The 21882-nt window shown below is 43.3% G+C and overlaps 1 protein-coding gene across 1 annotated transcript in view; it reads left to right on the forward strand.

The window, feature by feature from the left end:
* mei-41 (meiotic 41) overlaps nucleotides 1-21882 on the forward strand; it is a 316521-nt gene that overhangs the window by 221264 nt on the left and 73375 nt on the right. The window contains exons 36-37 of the mRNA XM_068345943.1: nucleotides 13-170; nucleotides 19671-19819. Coding sequence (XP_068202044.1) covers nucleotides 13-170; nucleotides 19671-19819 — 307 coding nt within the window. The remainder of the gene's footprint in view (nucleotides 1-12; nucleotides 171-19670; nucleotides 19820-21882) is intronic.

A 21882-nucleotide genomic window follows, 5' to 3' on the forward strand; every position in this document is an offset into this window, starting at 1 on the left:
TTCCAACTCCAGGACACTTTTGGAACTGGCTCGGGGAATAAAGGAAGAAATTGATCCAGGATTAAGTTCTTCACTGAAAGTAGAGATGGAGCGATTATGGCTCCAAAGCGCTAAAGTGGCACGAAAAGCAGGACATTTACAGCAAGGAGAATGGGCACTATTAGGAGCAGGTATAGTATTTATTTATCACTATTTCTCAGCAGTTTTTTTTTCATTACGTAATGTCTAGTTTAGTTTTTATAAGAAGCCCCTCAACTTTTTGCTATCAAAGAATAGCCCTCTGGCCCCAGCACTCTAGGGGTTTTGCTTTTTGGCAGTTTTCTAGCAGGTAATAAAGCCTGTGTAGTGTAGCCTACACTTGATAATTATTTCAATGAAATTTACTTGTGATCCATCTAGCTTCCTCCCCAAAACTCTCTTTTTGAAAATATCATGAGAGTAAGGGAATTAGCAATATAAATTGAAAATATCATAAGAGTAAGGGAATTAGCAATATAAACTTCAGGGGAAGTTCATAGAAATAAATGAACTCTTTATTATAAAATTTGTTATTACTATGCTGACTGGAAGATCATATATAAGCCTACTCACCTTTTATGAAAATAAGGTCATGAGGATAGGGTATTTTTGGGCTTAGGCCATGTTGTCCTGATGGAAGTTCCTTCATTAGTAGATTCCTAGGTATATTTGACTACAGTGATATATCCCAGAGAATTTACCAAAGGTATTTAGAATTCTAACTCCTGGGGCGAATATCCCTTACAATTTAAAAAGGGATATCGCGTAATATCAGAGGACGTATTCTTGACACGTCTCATAGCTATCTACACCCCTAATAGCGCTTTCGCTTCGAGGGGAAAAGTGGCGAGAATATAGGAGAGTCGTTAAAAAGGTGACGCTCCTACCGTACTGTAAATAGTGCGCCAAATCGCCACAGCGCGGCGCCACCAAGCCATTCTTTCTGCCGTAGCTTTGTTGACCGGTGTTATCCCGTGTTATCTCTTGCTATTTTGGAGTTTATTTGTCGCTATGATGTCTTCACCAGCCTCATCTGCTTCTGGAAAGTTAAGTAATATCTTTGAATTGTGTAAATGTAAGCTCTTGCCAGTTTTGCTCTTCGATTGAGATCGTAATTAACGTAATAAGAGCTGTTGCCAGCCGGATGGCGTCATGGACGCGGTCGTTCTTTCTTGTACATTTAGATAGCAGAACGACTTTCCCGGCACTATTTGCTTTAATAACTTTAGCTTTTTAGAAATTTAGCTAGGGATTTTTATATTATGTCATTGTTGTCGTGGATTTGGCTATTTATGATCGAGCCTCACGAGTGCTAGGCTTCCTAGCCTAGGCACCTACACACTTCATGCATGATATAACCTACCTGGTAAAGTTTTATTGAAGCTCAGGCAATATTTTATACAATTAAGATATTACTGCATAACATTTTCCTCTTCCAAGATAGTATACAAGAGAGTTTCGGTGAACGATTCTCAATGCTCCTAGGCTACTAGCCTTGGGGCTTTAGTATACTTTCATACATGTCCCCATTGCTCTTGTATTGTTTTTTAACCCTGGATAGGTACGGTGGGTCGTTTGCGACCCCGAGCGTCAAAAAAAAACAGGTTTTTCTCACGTGACTCACCCCTGTGACTGAATTTGTGGGTGATCGACCTGCAGGAGGTGTCTCCCCTACACGCTCTAGTAGTGTCCAGATGTGCATTGCTGTAGCTGTACTCCTTCCCCGATTTCTGAGACGCGTCGGGGTCGTTCGCGTCCGAGTTTACCCTTCTGAGGTAGTTTGCATAATTATCAAAGTTATTACGTATTATGAAATTGTCGTAGAATGGTGCAACTTGTATAGGTTATCAGTTGTGGAAAGTCTTGGTGGATTGTTTGGCTACCATGTGCATGTTTTTTTTTTTAGTTAAAATGTCGTTCATCACCACGAGGACCATTTTACCGCGAGTGCCCCTTTTTCATTTTTTTTCATTTTTTTGCCAAGTCATTTTTCCGTAAGATATTGCCAAATAGTGTCGTAAAACTTTTGCTTGTTTAGTGTTGGAAAGTGTGTCTAGATGATCTGGCTACCCATGCATGACTTTGTTTTTGTCAGATACGACGTAGTTATTGGTATATTGGGTATTTAACTGCGGTTACCAATTTCTGTTTTTTTTTCAATATTTGTAAAAATTACTACGTAGTAAGGAATTGCCGTATATTATTCATTTTTTTTTCATGTTTATGTGTTAGAAAGTGTGCCTTGATGGTTGGGCTAACACGTGCATGTCTTTTTTTTTATCTGAGATGTCGTATATTAGAATGTCGGGCATTTTACCGCGAGTGTCCCTTTTTAATTTTTTTTAATTTTTTTGCCAAGTCATTTTTCCGTAAGATATTGCGAAATAGTGTCGTAAAACTTTTGCTTTTTTAATGTTGGAAAGTGTGTCTAGATGATCTGGCTACCCATGCGTGATTTTGTTTTTGTCAGATACGACGTAGTTATTGGTATATTGGGTATTTAACTGCGGTTGCCAATTTCTGTTTTTTTTTCAATATTTGTAAAAATTTACTACGTAGTAAGGAATTGCCGTATATTATTGATTTTTTTTTCATGTTTATGTGTTAGAAAGTGTGCCTTGATGGTTGGGCTAACACGTGCATGTCTTTTTTTTTTATCTGAGATGCCGTATATTAGAATGTTGGGCATTTTTCCACGAGTGCCCCTTTTTATTTGTTTTGCATTTTTTTGCTTAGTCATGTTACCGTAAGGAATTGGCAAGTAGTGTCGCAAAACTTATATTTTTATAGTGTTGGAAAGTGTTTCTAGATGATCTGGCTACCCATGCCTATTTTTTTTTTAGCCAGATATGGCGTATATATAAGTATGTGTTCGATTTTCCTGTGATTGCCATTTTTTCGTTTTTTCCCATTTCTTTCAAAATTACTACGTACTAAGGAACTATCACAGAGTAATATTTCATTTATATGTTTATTTGTCGGAAAATATGCCTTGATGGTTTGCCTAGCACGTGGCTGAAATTTTTTTTTTCTGAAATGCCGTATATTAGAATGGCCATTTTTCCACGAGTGGCCCTTTTTATTTGTTTTGCATTTTTTTGCTTAGTCATGTTACCGTAAGGAATTGGCAAGTAGTGTCGCAAAACTTATATTTTTATAGTGTTGGAAAGTGTTTCTAGATGATCTGGCTACCCATGCCTATCTTTTTTTTAGCCAGATATGGCGTATATATAGGTATGTGTTCGATTTTCCGGTGATTGCCATTTTTTCGTTTTTTCCCAATTCTTTCAAAATTACTACGTACTAAGGAACTATCACAGAGTAATGATTCCTCTAGATGTTTATTTGTCGGAAAATTTTGTTTACTTTTTTTTTGATTGAATATCATCAAATTTTTTTAGCTAAAATATTGTTTTACATTTTTTTTTTTCGATTTTATTTCCCTTCAAAAAAAGATTTTTGGGTCAGAATTTTAATTTTATAGTCGTAAAATAATCGACAATTATCCAGCAACCCACCATACAATTTTTATGCATATCCAATAATAATTAGATTAGTAAATAACACCTTGAAATTGACATACCCTTCCTACATTTCAAGTGGCAGATTAGGGAGTCTGAGTCAGTGTGGTTGGCGGCCATTTTGTGGACATATCCGAAGCGTAAGCTGCCCTATCTATATATATTCTTGTTCCCTATAGAATTTGTGATATTTTGGTATATTTTTACCTGCATAAATATCATATTATATATTAAATATATGTATTTTTTTACGAAATTTCTAAGTACTCAAAAAATTACCTTTAGATATGGCCCCTGATATAAATGTAATTTACAAAATAATGAAGATTTTTTTACATATTTCTATTTTAGGATAACATATGTTTATTCCCTAAAAAAATTAGCCACTTCCTATTTCATTTGGGTACCCAAAAAAATTCATGAAATTTGGACAATTTTTTTTGGCCAAAAAAAGTTACCCTTTTTTTCTCATTTCAGATCTTCACCTCCATAGGTCTGACTTCATCCAAAATACATCAAGATGTGTCCTAAACATTCAAGAATCAATTCCTAAAAGAATTTGTGTATATATGTATAAACTTTTTTTTTATGAATTTTTATGTCAGGTCTTTTTTTTTTTCTACTTAATTTTTTAAAATATTTATAATAAATAGTTTTTCTGCAGATGAGTAGTATTTATCTTTACAGTTGTTTTAAGCATTCATTGAAGTTTTTTTTGGCAAAAGAAAAAAGGAGGTTACTGCAAAAACTGATTTTTCAAGAATTTTTTTTGGCGTCGGGGTCGTTCGCGTCCGAGTATACCCTTAAAGGGGTGTCCGAGGACCGTACCTATCCAGGGTTAAAGGGAGACTGACACCTCCTATACCTTTTAAGTCGATACTAATCTCCTGGCGAGATTTAAGAGCAATCCCTCTTCCCTCTGATTAGCCTAGGCTATCCTCAGTTAGCTTTGCTGTGAACTGAGTTCTGGCAAAGTTTTACTGGGGTGTTTCGTTTCTTTCTCTTAACCACTGAGTTGGTTTTTGAGCTTAGAACGGGACATCAGAGTAATAAGTCTGTGTTAGGCATCTTACTGTCTTGGTGAAATATTTCCCAAGTCAGGTTAAGTTGTCTTTACAGGAGGCTAGACCTCCCTAGACCATACGTGGAGGTTGTGTATGACAATTCCTCCTTCCTTGGTCTAGCAGACAGTCCTGTGCTGGTAGATCTTAGACCGAAGAAATGATTTCTTCCTTGCCTAAGATCTCTGGTACGAGATTCTGTTCTCTTGCGAGATTGTGTCCTGTGTGCCGCTTTCTCACTTGACTAATCCAACCTGGGGAAATGATTTCCCCTACTTGAGGTTACTTTATGAGATCAGAATCCTTCAAGTTAGGTAGTGCCTTCGGGTATTACCTTACTTATAGGACCCTTACCCCCTCCCCTCTGTCTCTTTTGTGTTGCATGAGCCATCACCCTCCCTGGCCGTCATTCTATATTTGACCCTATGGGTAATCTGAAGAATTGGCCGGCAGGTACCCTCATATTCATTAGAGTGTTCTTCAGTCCTCCCTTGGACTGCCTTCCATAGCCCATATGGATGGGATATGGTTGGGTGGAAGCCCGAATATAATTCCCCCTTCCACTTGAACCCTCATTCTAGATGTAGGCCGGCAAGGCTGAGCCTTTGCCTTCTTCCATCCTCTCTTTTTCTCTGCCTTTCCTTATACTGTCCGGCCGCCGGCAGCTAGTAGCTGCCGGTGGCCATGTTGGTTGTCTGTCGACCGGCAGTTGCTCTGCCGCCACTTGCCGTGGGTGTCGCTGATCGACGACCCAACGCAGTAGACATACTATGACCGGCTCCCGGCAACTAAGTTGTCGGCCGGCACCCGGCCACCCAAAGTCTAGACATTTGCCGCCGGGTCCTACTTGATAGAGGGACCCTTCGGCTGCCGGCGACCTGCCGCCCATTACTCTGAAGACAGTAACTGCCTTCAATAGCCCAGAATAGGCCGGCATGTGCCGGCAGGCCCGGCAGGACTGGCGGCATGCCGCCGACAGTCAGTGCTGTAGCCCAAAAGTTTTTTCCAACCTACAAGGTGCTTCATGGGCAGCCTATTGTGAGACCATCACATATAAGAGCGATTCTCTCTACCATTTAATGGTTATCAACCATTATTTTAATCCCCAATATTGAACCTAGAAGATTGTGTTAAGAAGACACTTTATATCAAAGGATATCATCTTCCCCTAAAATTCGTTAAGAATTTAGTGTTCAATATCGAAGGAGGTCATAGCAATGGGCTGGACAGGAAACACAAGTAGGTGTCTTTCCTATTTTCTAGCTTACTCTATCCAAGCTAATATTATTGAAAATATGTATGCTGAAATCTGAGAATTTCACCGAATACTTATATGCTTTTCTTTCTTTACAGGAGGAGCATCCCGAGTGCGGGAACAACTTTTGTAGGGTCCGTAGTAAGAACTTCTACGGCCATGGCATGTGCAGGGCCCATGCTCGCTGTGCAGTCACCAAGGGGGCTCTCAAGTACTGGGACCCACAGGTATGTACCGTTTGTGATAAACTGGTGAAAGAGGCTTTTGATGACCAAAAGTCTACTGAATCAAGGGACCCAGCAAGGGAGACACTGCAAAAATGGGTCAGGGGTTTTCAGAAGAACACCTCTGGCCCATACCTTCCTAATGAAAGGATGAGGGCTTGTCTTTTCCCTAGGGCATCTTCGGATGCAGTCATTCCCCAGGCTCAACCTGAGATTCCCCTTGTTCAGATTCCAGTAGAACCTGACGTATCGGACGCCTTGCAGGGCATCCAATTGGAGGACAACATGTCTGTTGTCTCGAAGGAGACTGAGAACAATCTCCTAGTGGAGGAACTGGATCAGGAGGATGACGTACCTCCTGAGGCGGAAGTCGAGAAAACCGAAACGATTTCGGTATCATCAGCCACGGTGACTGAGCCGATGCCTTCGACTTCTTCCACTGCACCCCAGTTAGATTCCATCACGAGTACGTTGCACTCGCTGCTGTCTATGGTGCAGGACATTCAGAAGAAATCGTCTGAGAAAGAAGCTTCTCTTCGGACGGAAATGCATCAGCTGGTTGCAACACGTTTAGCCCCGAAGAAGCTAAACGTCAAGGATCTCTCCGCCTTCTCTGACGTCAACCCCTGGAGGTATGCAGAGCATATGCCTATGTTGGGGGGCGGGGGAGATCTTCCTCTCTGAGAAACTGGGCACTGTCCCAGTTGAGGAAATTGAGTTTTGGCCCAGCAAAGGGGCCTATCCGGATTGCTATGTCCGTCTGAGGACGGAACCTGCATCCAAAGAGGAGACAGAGCCGAAGGAGACCATTGTCCTCGAACTCTCTAAGGCCCAGGCCTTATATACAACCACCTTGAAGGAGAGGGCCTTTACTAGCTCCAAGGTGCCGGCTCTCAGCAAGAAGCACCCGTCCTTCATTGCTGACCCCAAACGTGCCTTCCCCTTTATGGACAAAGGGTTTAAGGCAGCCTTAAAGGCAGTTGAGGCAGGGAAACCTTGCCCTACACTTGAAGAGTGTAGACCCTTTTCCCTCGCCTTTCCATCAGATAATGCAGACTGGAAAGATGTCCACAACACCTTCACCGTCGGGAAGCTGGTGGCAGATATTGCTGGACGACAGTTCGGCAAAAACCTCCCGAAGTTGTCAGACTTTCTCCTGCGCAGGGAACAGGAAACAAAAGAACGTTTTGCTGCTTCCATGTCTCTGCAGACTGGCCTAGAGACTATGGCAAGCATCCCAGACACCCCAGACATGTACATGGTCTTTGCCAAATCTCATTTGGTGACAGTCACCAAGGACCTGTACAACTTTATTAAAGCCTGAAGGGCTTGTAGAGAGTTCGTGTTCGCCTCGGCTGCGGTGAGGCACGAACCAAGGAAGCTGATAGCTTCCAACATCTGGGGAAAAGACCTCTTCCCAAACGAAGTGGTCAAAGAGGTCGTGGACAAAGCCGCAACGGAGAACAGAAATCTCCTCTCCAAGTGGGGCTTGTCCTCTAAAAGAAAATCTTCAGCTGATGAGGGTCCCCAGCCGAAGAATAAATCGAAACGACCAAGAGTGCCCTCTCGGCCAAAACAACAACAACAGCTTCCCATGGCCACGGTGCCCCAGACAGTGGAACAACCAACCACCACCTTCCAACTGGTGCCCCAAACGCTGGCGACCCAATCGCCTGTGTTCACCCCAGTCTTTGAAAGGCAGTCAACAACCTTTAGGCCGAAGTCTCGAGGCTCCTTTCGAGGATCCTCTAGACGCCCCTTCAGAGGTAGGGGCAACAAAGGTGGACGTGGCCAAGGAGGTAAATCCTCCAACCAGCACTCAAAGTGAGATGCTACCAGTAAGAGGGAGACTTTTCCTCTTCCGGGATCGTTGGACCTTTGATCCCTGGGCCCACAGCCTAATCAAGAACGGACTAGGGTGGAGTTGGAGCTCGACTCCACCAAACTTCCCTCAATTCTTCCAACACTCAACCCCCATACTGGAAGAATATGTTCAGGAACTCCTGAAATAAAGAGTTATAAGGAAGGCGAAGTCCATCAGATTCCAAGGAAAGCTATTTTGTGTTTCGAAGAAGGACTCGGAAAAGCTCAGAGTCATTCTGGACTTATCACCACTCAACAAGTTCATAGTGAACTACAAGTTCAAAATGCTGACGCTTCAACACATAAGGACCCTTTTGCCCAAACGGGAATACACAGTCTCCATAGACATGACGGATGCGTACTGGCACGTTCCAATCAACCGTCAAGTTTCTCCCTACCTGGGATTCAAACTACAAAAAAGAAAGTACGTTTTCAGAGCCTTGCCCTTCGGTCTGAACATAGCTCCAAGGGTATTCATCAAGCTTGCGAATGTAGTCATTCATCAACTACGCCTAAAGAGAATCCAGGTGGTAGCCTACCTGGACGACTGGCTGGTGTGGTCAGCATCCGTGGAAGGGTGCATGCAAGCCTCCAAGGAAGTGATCCAGTTCCTGGAACACTTAGGTTTCAAGATCAACTTGAAAAAGTCTCGACTATCTCCAGCTCAAAAGTTTCAGTGGCTGGGCGTCCACTGGGACTTGCAGTCACACTGCCTTTCCATTCCGTCAAAGAAGAGGAAAGTGATAGCAGGATCTGTCAAAAGACTCCTTCAATCCGCCAGGATATCAAGAAGGCAACAGGAGAGAGTGTTGGGGTCCCTCCAGTTTGCCTCAGTGACAGATCCAGTATTGAGAGCACAATTAAAAGATGCATCAGGAGTTTGGAGAAAATACACATCAAACGCTCGAAGAGATCTACAAAGACCGATACCAAATCGTTTGCGATCACTACTCAAGCCATGGTCGGAGGCCAAGAACCTAAAGAACAAGGTACCTTTGCAACCACCTCCACCGTCAGTCACCGTTCACACGGATGCCTCAGAAGAAGGGTGGGGAGGTCACTCTCATCATCGGAAAGTCCAAGGAACCTGGTCTCCCCTCTTCAAAACCTTCCACATCAATTTTCTGGAAGCCATGGCAGTTTTTCTCTCTCTGAAGAAACTGAAACTTCGCTGCTCAATCCACATCCGTCTGGTTCTAGACAGCGAAGTCATAATGAGATGCCTAAACCGACAAGGCTCGAGATCGCCTCACATAAATCAAGTGATACTGGCCATCCTCCGTCTAGCGGAGAAGAAGAGATGGCACTTGTCAGCAGTCCACCTTCAAGGGTTCCGCAATGTGACAGCGGACGCTCTATCCAGGATCAACCCGATAGAGTCAGAATGGTCCCTAGACGCAAGATCATTCTCTTTCATACAGTATTACGCAAAGTCCCAGGACTGCAGAGAGACCTCTTCGCAATGAGCGACAACAAGAAGCTACCCCGGTATGTAGCCCCGTACGAGGATCCTCTAGCGGAAGCAATGGATGCAATGTCCATAGATTGGAACAGATGGTCCAAGATCTACCTATTCCCTCCAACCAACCTTCTGCTGAAAGTCCTCGACAAACTGAGATCCTTTCGAGGGACAGCAGCAATAGTGGCCCACAAGTGGCCCAACTGCGTCTGGTTCCCTCTAGTAACGCAACTACGCCTGAAGCTGATCCCATTGCCGGACCCAGTTCTGACTCGGCAAGTGCAGAAATTGACTGTCTCAGCTTCATCAGAGAAAACCCAGAACCTTCATCTCATGATTTTCTAGCCTTAGCGGTCAAGAAACGGTTCGGGATTTCTAGGGACAGTATTAACTTCTTAGAAGAATACAAGTCAAAGTCAACAAGAAGATAATATGAGTCTTCCTGGAAGAAATGGGTGGCCTTTGTCAATGCGAAGAAACCTAAGGAGATTTCTACGGATTTCTGTTTGTCCTTCTTCATCCATCTTCATGAACAAGGTTTAGCAGCCAATACGATTACTACATGTAAATCTGCCCTAGCCAGACCAATGCTTTACGCCTTCTAGGTAGACTTTTCTAATGAAATCTTCAACAAGATTCCTAAAGCCTGCGCTAAACTTCGGCCCGCAGCTCCTCCAAAGCCCATTTCATGGTCTTTGGATAAAGTTCTTCACTTAGCATCAACTCTGAACAATGAAGATTGCTCGCTGAAAAACTCGACTCAAAAGGTGATACTATATTCTTATTTGTACTAGCCTCAGGAGCCAGAGTTAGCGAAATAGTGGCCCTCTCGAGGAATGATGGCCACATTCAGTTCACAGACTGAGGAGAACTGAACCTCTTTCTGGACCCGACGTTTCTCGCCAAGAACGAGCTTCCCACTTAAAGATGGGGTCCCTGGAGAATCTGCCCTCTGAAGGAAGAAGCATCCCTCTGCCCAGTGGAATGCCTAAAGGTCTATCTTCGTAGAACTTCAGACTTTAAGGGAAGTCAGCTTTTCAGGGGAGAGACTTCTGGTTCAACGTTATCCTTAAAACAGATAAGGGCGAAAATCACCTATTTTATTCGCAGAGCGGATCCAGACAGTACACCCGCAGGTCATGATCCGAGAAAAGTTGCCTCGTCTCTGAATTTCTCAGACGATGTCGTTTGAAAGTCTTCGTGCTTATACTGGCTGGAAGTCATCCAGAGTATTCTTCAAACACTACGCGAAGCAATTACAGGAAATAAAATTTCATGTGGTAGCAGCAGGCAGTGTAATAAAACCTGCCGCTTGATTACTGTGAAGAACAGTGCACTATTTGGGACTTTTAGTGAAGGGTGTACATGATAGACTCTCAAGGCATATCATGTTGAGTATTGTGTTTAGTGATGACACTATAGACTGTTCTACCTACACAGGGGACATTAAGCATAATTATAATTGACTAACACAAGTGCCAGGCATACTTATATGCACAGTGTTCCTAGTAACAACAGAATACATAGTGAAATTTTTATATTTCCCATAGAGTGGCTGGTGTTTCCTTTTCAAGTGAAACTTATTTTATATCTGTTATTACTGTTTATGCTTTTATGCAGAATTGTTCAGCGTAAAATGTAATTGAATACAACTATGATTTCTATTTTTATTGTAATAAACAATAGAAGGAATCTTTGCTTCTCTTTTGCCTCAAATATTCTAGATTAAGAATAAAGTCAGAGCATCCCTGATTCTATTAATATTTAAGAAAATATTGGGAACTAAGGTTACTACTGTTCCAAGCAAACAGGTAAGAACTGATTGTACTAAACTGTTTATCTTACTGATTTAAGGTTTCCTACACGTATATAAGCCTGTCTGTCTCTTTAACAACCAGACTCAGGAAATATCAGTAACCTACACAGATCAATACCATCCAAGTACAAACTATGCTTTACATATATGATGACACTAATATACAAACTGTTTGCTAGATTGTTCCTTGAACTCACAATCCTCGGGGTTTTTTTTCCTAGAGTCTACCCAGACTCTTCCCTGTAGGGGGCAGGAAGCACTGACATATTTTATGATCAGTTGATTGATGTATAACGGTACCATCAAGTGTCTCTAGGTCCAGAAGACCAAAAAAAGGAAAAATTTATCTCGAGATAAACGGCACTATTGAAAATCCACAGATACATTAATGCTCTGGTAAACTTCCATCAGGACGACATGGCCTAAGCCCAAAAAACGGATTTTGAGCGAAGCGAAAAATCTATTTTTCAATATTAATCTTACCCGATGATCATGTAGCTGCAACTCTGTTGCCCGACAGAAAAAACCTACGGTCGGGATACGCCAGCGATCGCTATACAGGTGGGGGTGTACAACAACAGCGCCATCTGTCGAGTAGGTACTCAGGTACTTCTTGTCAACAAGAACCAATTTTTCCTCTGTCGTGCCACCGGCAAGACCTACTTGATACGCTGTTGTTTCTGGAGTTGATTTCACGCTTTTTGGTGATGTATTCTCTCTAGATATTAGCTTTCGCTGTACAGGAGTTATTATCATTACCTTATCAAGCTTTTTTGATTAGTTTTGGATTAATTGTTGACGACTTTGATAGATTTTGGATTCCCCCCTTGGCTAATTCAAGATGTCTGACCATACTCAAGTCCCCAAGTACAGGCAGTGTAGCGCTAGGGACTGTTCTAGGCGTCTTCCGAAGGCCTCTATAGATCCTCACACCGTTTGTTCCAATTGTAGGGGTAAATCCTGTCAATTGGAAGATCGATGTGAGGAATGCGCTGGGCTTTCGGAATTCGATTTTAATGAATTCCTTAAGAATGCACGTAGGCTAGAGAAGGATAGGATCAGGAGGAGTTCGTCTCGCTCTTTTGATTTTTCCTCTCCCCATGCCCCTCAACCTATTCCTTCCCCTGTAGTGGTGACTCCCGACCCTTCTACTAGCTCTCAACCCTCGATGGCGGACATGATGCGTGCCATTCAGGCTCTTGGTGACAGAGTGGAGTCATTAGCTAATGACCGCAATCAACTCTTGGCCGATGTCAAAGAGTTGAAAGAGAAAAGTGCAGTGGGAAGTGTAGTGAGTGCAAGTGTGGTGAAAAGTGTCAGTGTCAGTGTTACGCATGAGGGTGCATCTGTTCGTGCCAGTCGTCCTCCCAGTCCGGGACCTCTTGCAAGCTCCCAAGCCCAGGGGAGAAGCAATGTCGAAGGACCAAAGGGTTCGACAGGCCTTGATCAGCGTACAGATGTACCCTCAGTGGTTGCGGACGTATCTTGCAGAGATCGTCCCATCCACAAACAGACGAGTGAGCCCATTCATTCCTCGTCTGTGGAAGAAGTTTCTCGGCAGAAACGCTGGACCAAGGTCTCACGACCTCTCAAGCGCAAGGTCCCTTCCGAGCGAGTCCAACGGCCCAGGTGTAGCCACTGGGTCAGTTCGGACTCGCCGCAGTCTTCCGAAGACTGCACACCTCCCAAGAGAGGTAGAGTGGTTCCGCAGCAGGCAATCACTCCGTCTGTTGCCGCACCAACCACTGTAGACCCTAAGTGGTCTATGCTGCAGTCTATGCAGACTCAGCTTGCTTCCTTCATGCAGGAGTATCGTGCTGAGAAGGTTGACACTGCACCTGTTAACCTACAACCTGCCACGGTTGTGCGCTCAGCAGACACTGCGGCTGCCTGCTCCCACACTCCGGCTGTGAGAGCTCCACCACCGATGCGCAGTCGACCCTGCCAGACGCATGTTGACGTTAGCCGACGTGCGGCACCCTCCGTTGACATGCGTGAGCTACCGCATCAGCAGTGGGAAGGTGCTGTCAAGCTGCCGTGTTTTGACGCAATGCGGCAGTCTCCGCAACCCACGGCAGTCCCCACCACGCACCATCACTCCGCTTTTGTTGTTGCCAGCTCTCAGACTGACCAGCAGCGGCATGATGTTGGATCCAGTGCAGCTACGCATGCACCCGTGCTGCCGGATTCAGCCGTTCAGCTTTCTTCTCCTCCTTTGCCGCTTCTTCCTCAGCATTCGGATGAAGGAGTCTCTGATGACGACGAAGCTGCGCATTTGGACGATCAACACTCCGACATAGAGGAACCCAAGACTACGCCTCCCTCCTTAGACTTTAGGAAAGTCCTTGCCCTGTTTAGGGAGTTGTATCCGGACCAGTTTGTGTCTGCAACCCCGCGCTCACCTCCCTCTGAGTTCGCTTTAGGCATGCAGTCAGCAGCTCCTGCCTTTACGAAGCTCGTACTCGCGCGCTCATCCAAGAGAGCTTTAAGGGTACTGGGAGAGTGGTTGCAGTCCAAGAAGCAACTTGGGAAGACATCCTTCATCTTTCCACCGACCAAGCTTGCTTCCAAATCTAGCGTCTGGTATGCCACGGGAGAAGATCCCGGCTTGGGAGTTCCTGCCTCTGCCCAGGGCGACTTCTCAAGTCTGGTAGACTCTCCCCGCAGGCTGGCTATGAGACGCTCTAAGATTTGCTGGACCTTTTCGGACATGGACCATCTTTTGAAGGGAGTTTTTCGTGCTTTTGAGATCTTCAACTTCCTGGACTGGTGTTTGGGAGCGTTAAGCAGAAAGACCTCCCCTTCGGATAAGGACTCTGCCATGCTCATCATGTCATGCATGGACAAAGCCATTCGGGATGGGTCTGGCGAGCTTGCGGCTTCGTACGTGTCTGGAGTTCTTAAGAAGCGAGATCACCTTTGCTCCTTCTTGTCTGCGGGGATCACACCATGTCAGAAGTCGGAGTTGATGTTTGCTCCGCTTTCCAAGTGTCTCTTTCCGGAAGAGCTGATCAAGGGGATTGCCGCCTCGTTGATCCAGAAGGATACCCATGACCTGGTGGCGTCATCCGCACGTAAAGTCACAGCTTTACCTTCCGGGCCTAGACCTAGGATGGACACACCAGCGTCTAGGTTCATTCCGCCCTTTCGTGGCAGAACCTCCAGCAGAGGAGGTACCCGTGCCGACAGTCAACGTGGCAAAAAGAAGAAGGGTTCCAAGTCCTCAAAAGGCAGAGTCTGACTGCCAACCTCTCCAGACAGCAGTGGGAGCCAGGCTCAAGAACTACTGGCAGGCCTGGGAGAACAGGGGTGCAGACGCACAGTCTGTGAAGTTGCTAAGAGAGGGGTACAGGATTCCATTCTTGCGCAAGCCCCCTCTAGCAACTACTCCCATCGACCTCTCTCCCAGGTACAGAGAGGAGGACAAGAGGCTAGCTTTACAGCAAGAGGTGTCTCTCTTGCTACAAAAGGGAGCGGTAGTCATAGTCCGGGACCATCAATCCCCGGGCTTCTACAACTGTCTCTTCTTAGTAGCGAAGAAGACAGGAGGGTGGAGACCGGTGCTGGACGTCAGTGCTCTCAATGCTTTTGTCACCAAGCAGACGTTCACCATGGAGACGACGAAGTCGGTGCTAGCATCGGTCAGGAAGGAAGACTGGATGGTCTCGTTGGACCTAAAGGACGCGTACTTTCACGTCCCCGTCCATCCAGACTCCCAACCTTTCCTAAGGTTCGTCTTTGGAAAGGTCGTTTACCAGTTCCAAGCCCTGTGCTTTGGCCTAAGCACGGCACCTCTAGTGTTTACCAAACTGATGAGGAATATTGCCAAATTCCTGCATTTGGCAGACATCAGAGCCTCCCTCTATTTGGACGACTGGCTTTTAAGAGCTCCGTCAAGTCGTCGCTGTCTGGAGAATCTCAAATGGACTATGGATCTGACCAAGGAATTGGGTCTCCTGGTCAATATAGAAAAGTCCCAACTCGTCCCATCCCAAACTATAGTCTATCTAGGTATGGAGATTCAGAGTCGAGCTTTTCGGGCTTTTCCGTCGGCCCCCAGAATCAGTCAAGCCCAAGAATGCATCCAGAGCATGCTGAAAAGGAACCGATGTTCAGTCAGACAGTGGATGAGTCTAACAGGGACGCTTTCATCGCTGGCCCAGTTCATCGCGTTAGGGAGACTCCACCTCCGACCCCTTCAGTATCATCTAGCTGCTCACTGGAGAAAGGACATGACGCTAGAAGCGGTCTCAGTTCCTATATCCGAAGAGATGAAGTCTGCACTGACTTGGTGGAAGAACAGCATTCTTCTCAAGGAAGGTCTACCACTGGCTGTTCAGACCCCCGAGCACCTTCTCTTCTCGGACGCATCGGACACGGGCTGGGGTGCGACACTGGACGGACGGGAATGCTCGGGCACGTGGAATCCGGATCAAAGAGCACTTCACATCAACTGCAAGGAGCTACTGGCAGTTCATCTGGCCTTGAGAAGCTTCAAGTCCCTCCTTCTAGGCAAGGTGGTGGAGGTGAACTCCGACAACACTACAGCCTTGGCGTACATCTCCAAGCAAGGAGGGACTCATTCGAGGAAGTTGTTCGAGATCGCAAGGGACCTCCTCACCTGGTCAAGAGATCGAAAGATATCGCTTGTAACGAGGTTCATTCAAGGCGACATGAATGTCATGGCAGACCGCCTCAGCCGGAAGGGTCAGGTCATCCCCACAGAGTGGACCCTTCACAAGAATGTTTGCAGCAGACTATGGGCCCTGTGGGGTCAGCCCACCATAGATCTGTTCGCTACCTCGATGACCAAGAGGCTCCCAAATTATTGCTCACCGATTCCGGACCCAGCAGCAGTTCACGTAGATGCCTTTCTTCTGGATTGGTCCCATCTAGACCTGTATGCGTTCCCCCCGTTCAAGATTGTCAACAAGGTACTGCAGAAGTTCGCCTCTCACGAAGGGACACGGTTGACGTTGGTTGCTCCCCTCTGGCCCGCGAGAGAATGGTTCACCGAGGTACTGCAATGGCTAGTAGACGTTCCCAGGACTCTTCCTCTAAGAGTGGACCTTCTGCGTCAGCCGCACGTAAAGAAGGTACACCCAAGCCTCCACGCTCTTCGTCTGACTGCCTTCAGACTATCGAAAGACTCTCAAGAGCTAGAGGCTTTTCGAAGGAGGCAGCCAGAGCGATTGCCAGAGCAAGGAGGACATCCACTCTCAAGGTCTACCAGTCAAAATGGGAAGTCTTCCGAAGCTGGTGCAAGGCGAATTCAGTTTCCTCAACCAGTACCTCTGTAACGCAGATAGCTGACTTCTTTTTACACCTAAGGAATGTAAGATCCCTATCAGCTCCTACGATCAAAGGTTACAGAAGCATGTTGGCAGCAGTCTTCCGCCACAGAGGCTTAGATCTTTCCACCAACAAAGATCTACAGGACCTCCTTAAGTCTTTTGAGACCTCAAAGGAGCGTCGGTTAGCCACACCAGGTTGGAACTTAGACGTGGTTTTAAGGTTCCTGATGTCAGCAAGGTTCGAACCGCTTCAATCAGCCTCTTTTAAAGATCTCACTTTGAAGACTCTTTTCCTCGTTTGCTTAGCAACAGCTAAAAGAGTCAGTGAGATACACGCCTTCAGCAGGAACATATGTTTTACATCTGAAACGGCTACATGTTCCTTACAGCTTGGTTTTTTAGCTAAAAACGAGCTCCCTTCTCGTCCTTGGCCCAAATCGTTCGAGATTCCAAGCCTGTCCAATTTGGTTGGAAACGAACAAGAGAGAGTACTATGCCCAGTAAGAGCTCTTAAGTACTATTTAAGACGTACAAAGCCATTACGAGGACAATCAGAAGCTTTATGGTGTTCTATTAAGAAACCTTCTTTACCGATGTCAAAGAACGCAGTTTCTTATTACATCAGGCTTTTGATTAGAGAAGCCCATTCTCATCTGAATGAGGAAGACCATGCTATGCTGAAGGTAAAGACACATGAAGTTAGAGCTGTCGCTACTTCAGTGGCCTTCAAACAGAACCGTTCTCTGCAGAGTGTAATGGATGCAACCTATTGGAGAAGCAAGTCAGTGTTCGCATCATTTTACCTTAAAGATGTCCAGTCTCTTTACGAGAACTGCTACACTCTGGGACCATTCGTAGCAGCGAGTGCAGTAGTAGGTGAGGGCTCAACCACTACATTCCCATAATCCCATAACCTTTTTTTAATCTTTCTCTTGAAATGCTTTTTATTGTTGTTTTTGGGTTGTACGGAAGGCTAAGAAGCCTTTCGCATCCTGGTTGATTTGGCGGGTGGTCAAATTCTTTCTTGAGAAGCGCCTAGATTAGAGGTTGTGATGAGGTCCTTTAGTATGGGTTGCAGCCCTTCATACTTCAGCACCTAGGAGTCGCTCAGGATCCTAAGAGGATCGCGAGGCTCAGTAAGGAACACGTACTTAAAAAGGCAGAGTAATGGTTCAAGTCGACTTCCTTACCAGGTACTTATTTATTTTATGTTTGTTATTTTGAATAACTGCTAAAATGAAATACGGGATACTTAGCTTCTAATGTTAACATGTATGCTGGTCTCCACCCACCCCCCTGGGTGTGAATCAGCTACATGATCATCGGGTAAGATTAATATTGAAAAATGTTATTTTCCTTAGTAAAATAAATTTTTGAATATACTTACCCGATGATCATGAATTTAAGGACCCTCCCTTCCTCCCCATAGAGACCCAGTGGACCGAGGAGAAAATTGGTTCTTGTTGACAAGAAGTACCTGAGTACCTACTCGACAGATGGCGCTGTTGTTGTACACCCCCACCTGTATAGCGATTGCTGGCGTATCCCGACCGTAGGTTTTTTCTGTCGGGCAACAGAGTTGCAGCTACATGATCATCGGGTAAGTATATTCAAAAATTTATTTTACTAAGGAAAATAAAATTTTTGGGTGAGGTAGCCATGTCGTCCTGATGGACCCACATTCTTTTTGACAAAAGGATAATGAATTCCTCCCTATGGTACTGTATCTGCAACACCTACAAAGCTACAAAGAATGGCTTGGTGGCGCCGCGCGGTGGCAATTTGGTGCACTATTTACAGTACGGTAGGAGCGTCGCCTTTTTAACGACTCTCCTATATTCTTGCCACTTTAACCCTCGAAGCGAAAGCGCTATTAGGGGTGTAGATAGATATGAGACATGTCAAGAATACGTCCTCTGATATTCGCATTATCCCTTTTTAAATTTTAAGGGATATTCGCTCCAGGAGTTAGAATTCTGGATACCTTTGGTAAATTCTCTGGGATATATCACTGTAGTCAAATATACCTAGGAAGCTTCTAATGAAGGAACTTCCATCAGGATGACATGGCTACCTCACCCAAAAATAGATTTTTCGCTTCGCTCAAAATCCGTTTATTAGTTTTGACTTCAAGACTGAAGACAAGATGGGGGATGGCCATTCATACTGTGGTTGTTGCCATTGCTGTAGTTGCCAGATGGCCCATTTGGTGGGCAATAGAAGTAGTCCTCTTGAAAGGAAGAGAATATGAATTCTTTAAAAGTCAACATCAATATAAGTCAGCTTCAAGATAAGAAAGCAATGTGAGCATCAGGTAAATATAAAAATAACAAATTACCGATATATCAAACTTTTTTTTTTAATACTGTAAATAGATTACTGTTCTCTATGGCCTTTATGCAGTAGTGAGAGCTGGGATATCTATGCTGCCACTAAAGTAATTTCATCATATTTGTCCAATTTTTATTAATGTTTAGAATGCAAATGATAATACTAAATTATACTTTGTATAGAATTTTAATGAGTATGGTACAGTACTTGAAATTTGTTCTGGAAAATTCAGGGATTTAACAACCCTTTCACTATGGTACTGGATAGAAGAAAGTTTACTGTACTGTATTTTCCTAATGTAAGTAAAATCTTTGCTGTAATAATTTTTTTGTATTCATATAGTTTAAGCAGACCATTGAGTTTCATATTTGGTTGCTTAGTATTCCCAGGAAGGATTTATTTCTGATTTAGCATACAGTTTTTTTTTATGAAGAATAGAGTTTTACAGAGGTTACTGAATGCATATGAAGGTACACTATTGGCATTACTATTTTTACAATGTATATATATATATATATATATATATATATATATATATATATATATACTGTATATATATATATATATATATATATATATATGTATATATATATATATATAAGTATGTATATATATACATATATATATTTATTATAAATTAAATGCTTTAATATATATTATTAACAAGTTGATACTTTCAATTTTATGTTGAAGTACAGTAAAATAGGTGTATTTGGTTCAATTGTAGTATGTAGAATAAATTGATTATGATTTAGATTGATATAAATTATGAGAAGTACAGTAACTCTTTAATAAGCATAAATGATTATGATTTCTGCATATTTGTAGGATGTGATCAAAATGTTTTTATGGAGAAAGCCAAATGGCACTGGATAAAAGGGGAACAACATCAAGCAGTTACTACCCTTCACCGTGGAATTGCAAGATTTTTTTCATCTGTTGATAGCTACAAGGGAGACAATAGCAAGAATACTCGGGTATGAATCGTGGGAAGATACCACTTTTAAATTCCTGGTATATAGCATTAAGTATACATTTAGATTACACAAATATTTTTACTGTTACAAAAATATTTTCTAGGTAAGGTCTTTAGTTTCTTTTCTGGTTGTTGAATATTTCTATGAACCTTCCTTAATGTTCATATTGCTTCTTTTGCAGAAACTCGGTTTGATTGTCCTTTACCAGCATTCTAGCTGTAATTACTAACTGATATGCCATTCTATTTGACTTCTCAGTCTCTCTAGGCACTGGCTACTGGCCAGACCTACATCAGATTGTTTACTTAATACTGAGAATTAAGATGTTTCCCCCTGGTTTTCTAAGTAATTTCTACATGGAGTGTGCGTAGTACCTGTTTCTGACCGATCATTATCTGCTTGCCCTTTATGTATCACAGGGTCAATATTGTGTTTTATATTACTTTGTAAAAAGACATTTCCCCCACAGCATCTCAAGATAGTACGTTTTAATGGCTGGCATCCAAGTTAATAGAGTATTCCGTTAAAGGGAACTAGCTGTTATTTCAAGGGAAAAGCCAAGGAAGACTAAGCTAGTTGATGTTGTAGGAATGACTAGTGAGAATGGTAAACCTCCACCATTAGACAATTCACGTAATCAGCCAACATTTGGTAATTTAGTTTTATAAGTTCTTCACATCACTAGCTATTTTTGTTAAAGTTTGAGAGTTCAATGAATCCTCTCTTAAAAGGCACTCTAGTCCGACTTGCCCTGTTGCCAACCTAACCTGATCCCCATTGTTGAGTCTAGTTTTCAAAGTGTTTCTTGCAATAAGGGTGTCGGAAAGTTTGCTGTGCATTAAAAATTCATAATCCTCTCACAGAACCTTAAATTCTTTAATTACATTAGACAATCCATGTGCTAAACCCTTGCATGCCACAATCCAAGACAACTACATTGTGAGTAATGCAGTAGACCGAGTGGGTAGTCTTGATCGTTATATCCCATTATTCGCTTAAGGAAGTGCTTGTAAATTACTGTATATTGTAATACCATTCATAGGTGGATGGCATAGCATACCGTAGGTTTCCCTAAACCTTGTTGAGGTGAACAAAGTTTCAACTACACTCAATTGTTTGCATCATGTTTTGTTTGGCATTGTGTTACTCTAACTCCTCACAAGTTATTTCAGCGAAAAAAATGTAGGTGCTAGTACAATATTATATGGGTAATATATATACTTTTCATAGGTATCTATCACATAGATTGATATAAAGTATATCTATTTTTTATACTAGCAAATGGGTCTTTCGCACGCATGTGCAGAATCCCCCACGTTCGATCCAATTGTAAACAAACTGGGAAGTCAGCTTATTTCCCCATATTTCAACATATGATACTGGAAAATGAAGAAGTGTACCATGAAAGTGAGGATTATCTCTTTTTTAAACATTTTGTAACCTTATTGCTGAGTAATACCCTGATAAGTTAGCTAATGTATATTTGGAAGCTTCTTATTTTTCAAGATCTGCAGAATTAGCATCTTCCAAGGGATAGAATATACAGTATATATATATTGTTGTGTAAGGTTAATGAAAGGCTAGTAATTCCAGGTCAAATTTTAGCCCTAAGCATTTTATAATGCAGATGTACTGACTGGTATTTTCATCTATTGCATAATAGGGCCTTATTTTTCAATAGGATTTCCAGTCCTGTCTTCATCATTGTATCACACAAATGAACATTTTTAAGCACTAAATACAAGTTGTTTGACCAAAGAGATGCTCTTTGTTGGCAATCAAGAGGGATCGTTCTTTAATCGCTTTTATTCAAGGGATAATCCAGAAATGATAATGCCACGCCATCCTTTCAATTTCCCTCAGCCTAATGACTTAATTTAATAGTCAAAAGCTTACTAAGAGTTTAATGTCATTAGTTTCTTTATTGGAAGCACAAAGGCCTTTTAAGTTTTTGATTTAGGGGTACATTTCAGGCCTAACCTTCCCTGTTCGAAATCTTAACCAAACTTCTCTGTTGATGGTTAATGGTTCTAGTGTACTACTCAGTAAGGGTTCTGTTTTAT

The sequence above is a fragment of the Palaemon carinicauda genome, chromosome 22 (assembly GCF_036898095.1).
Source record: "Palaemon carinicauda isolate YSFRI2023 chromosome 22, ASM3689809v2, whole genome shotgun sequence".
Taxonomy (NCBI): Eukaryota; Metazoa; Arthropoda; class Malacostraca; order Decapoda; family Palaemonidae; genus Palaemon; species Palaemon carinicauda.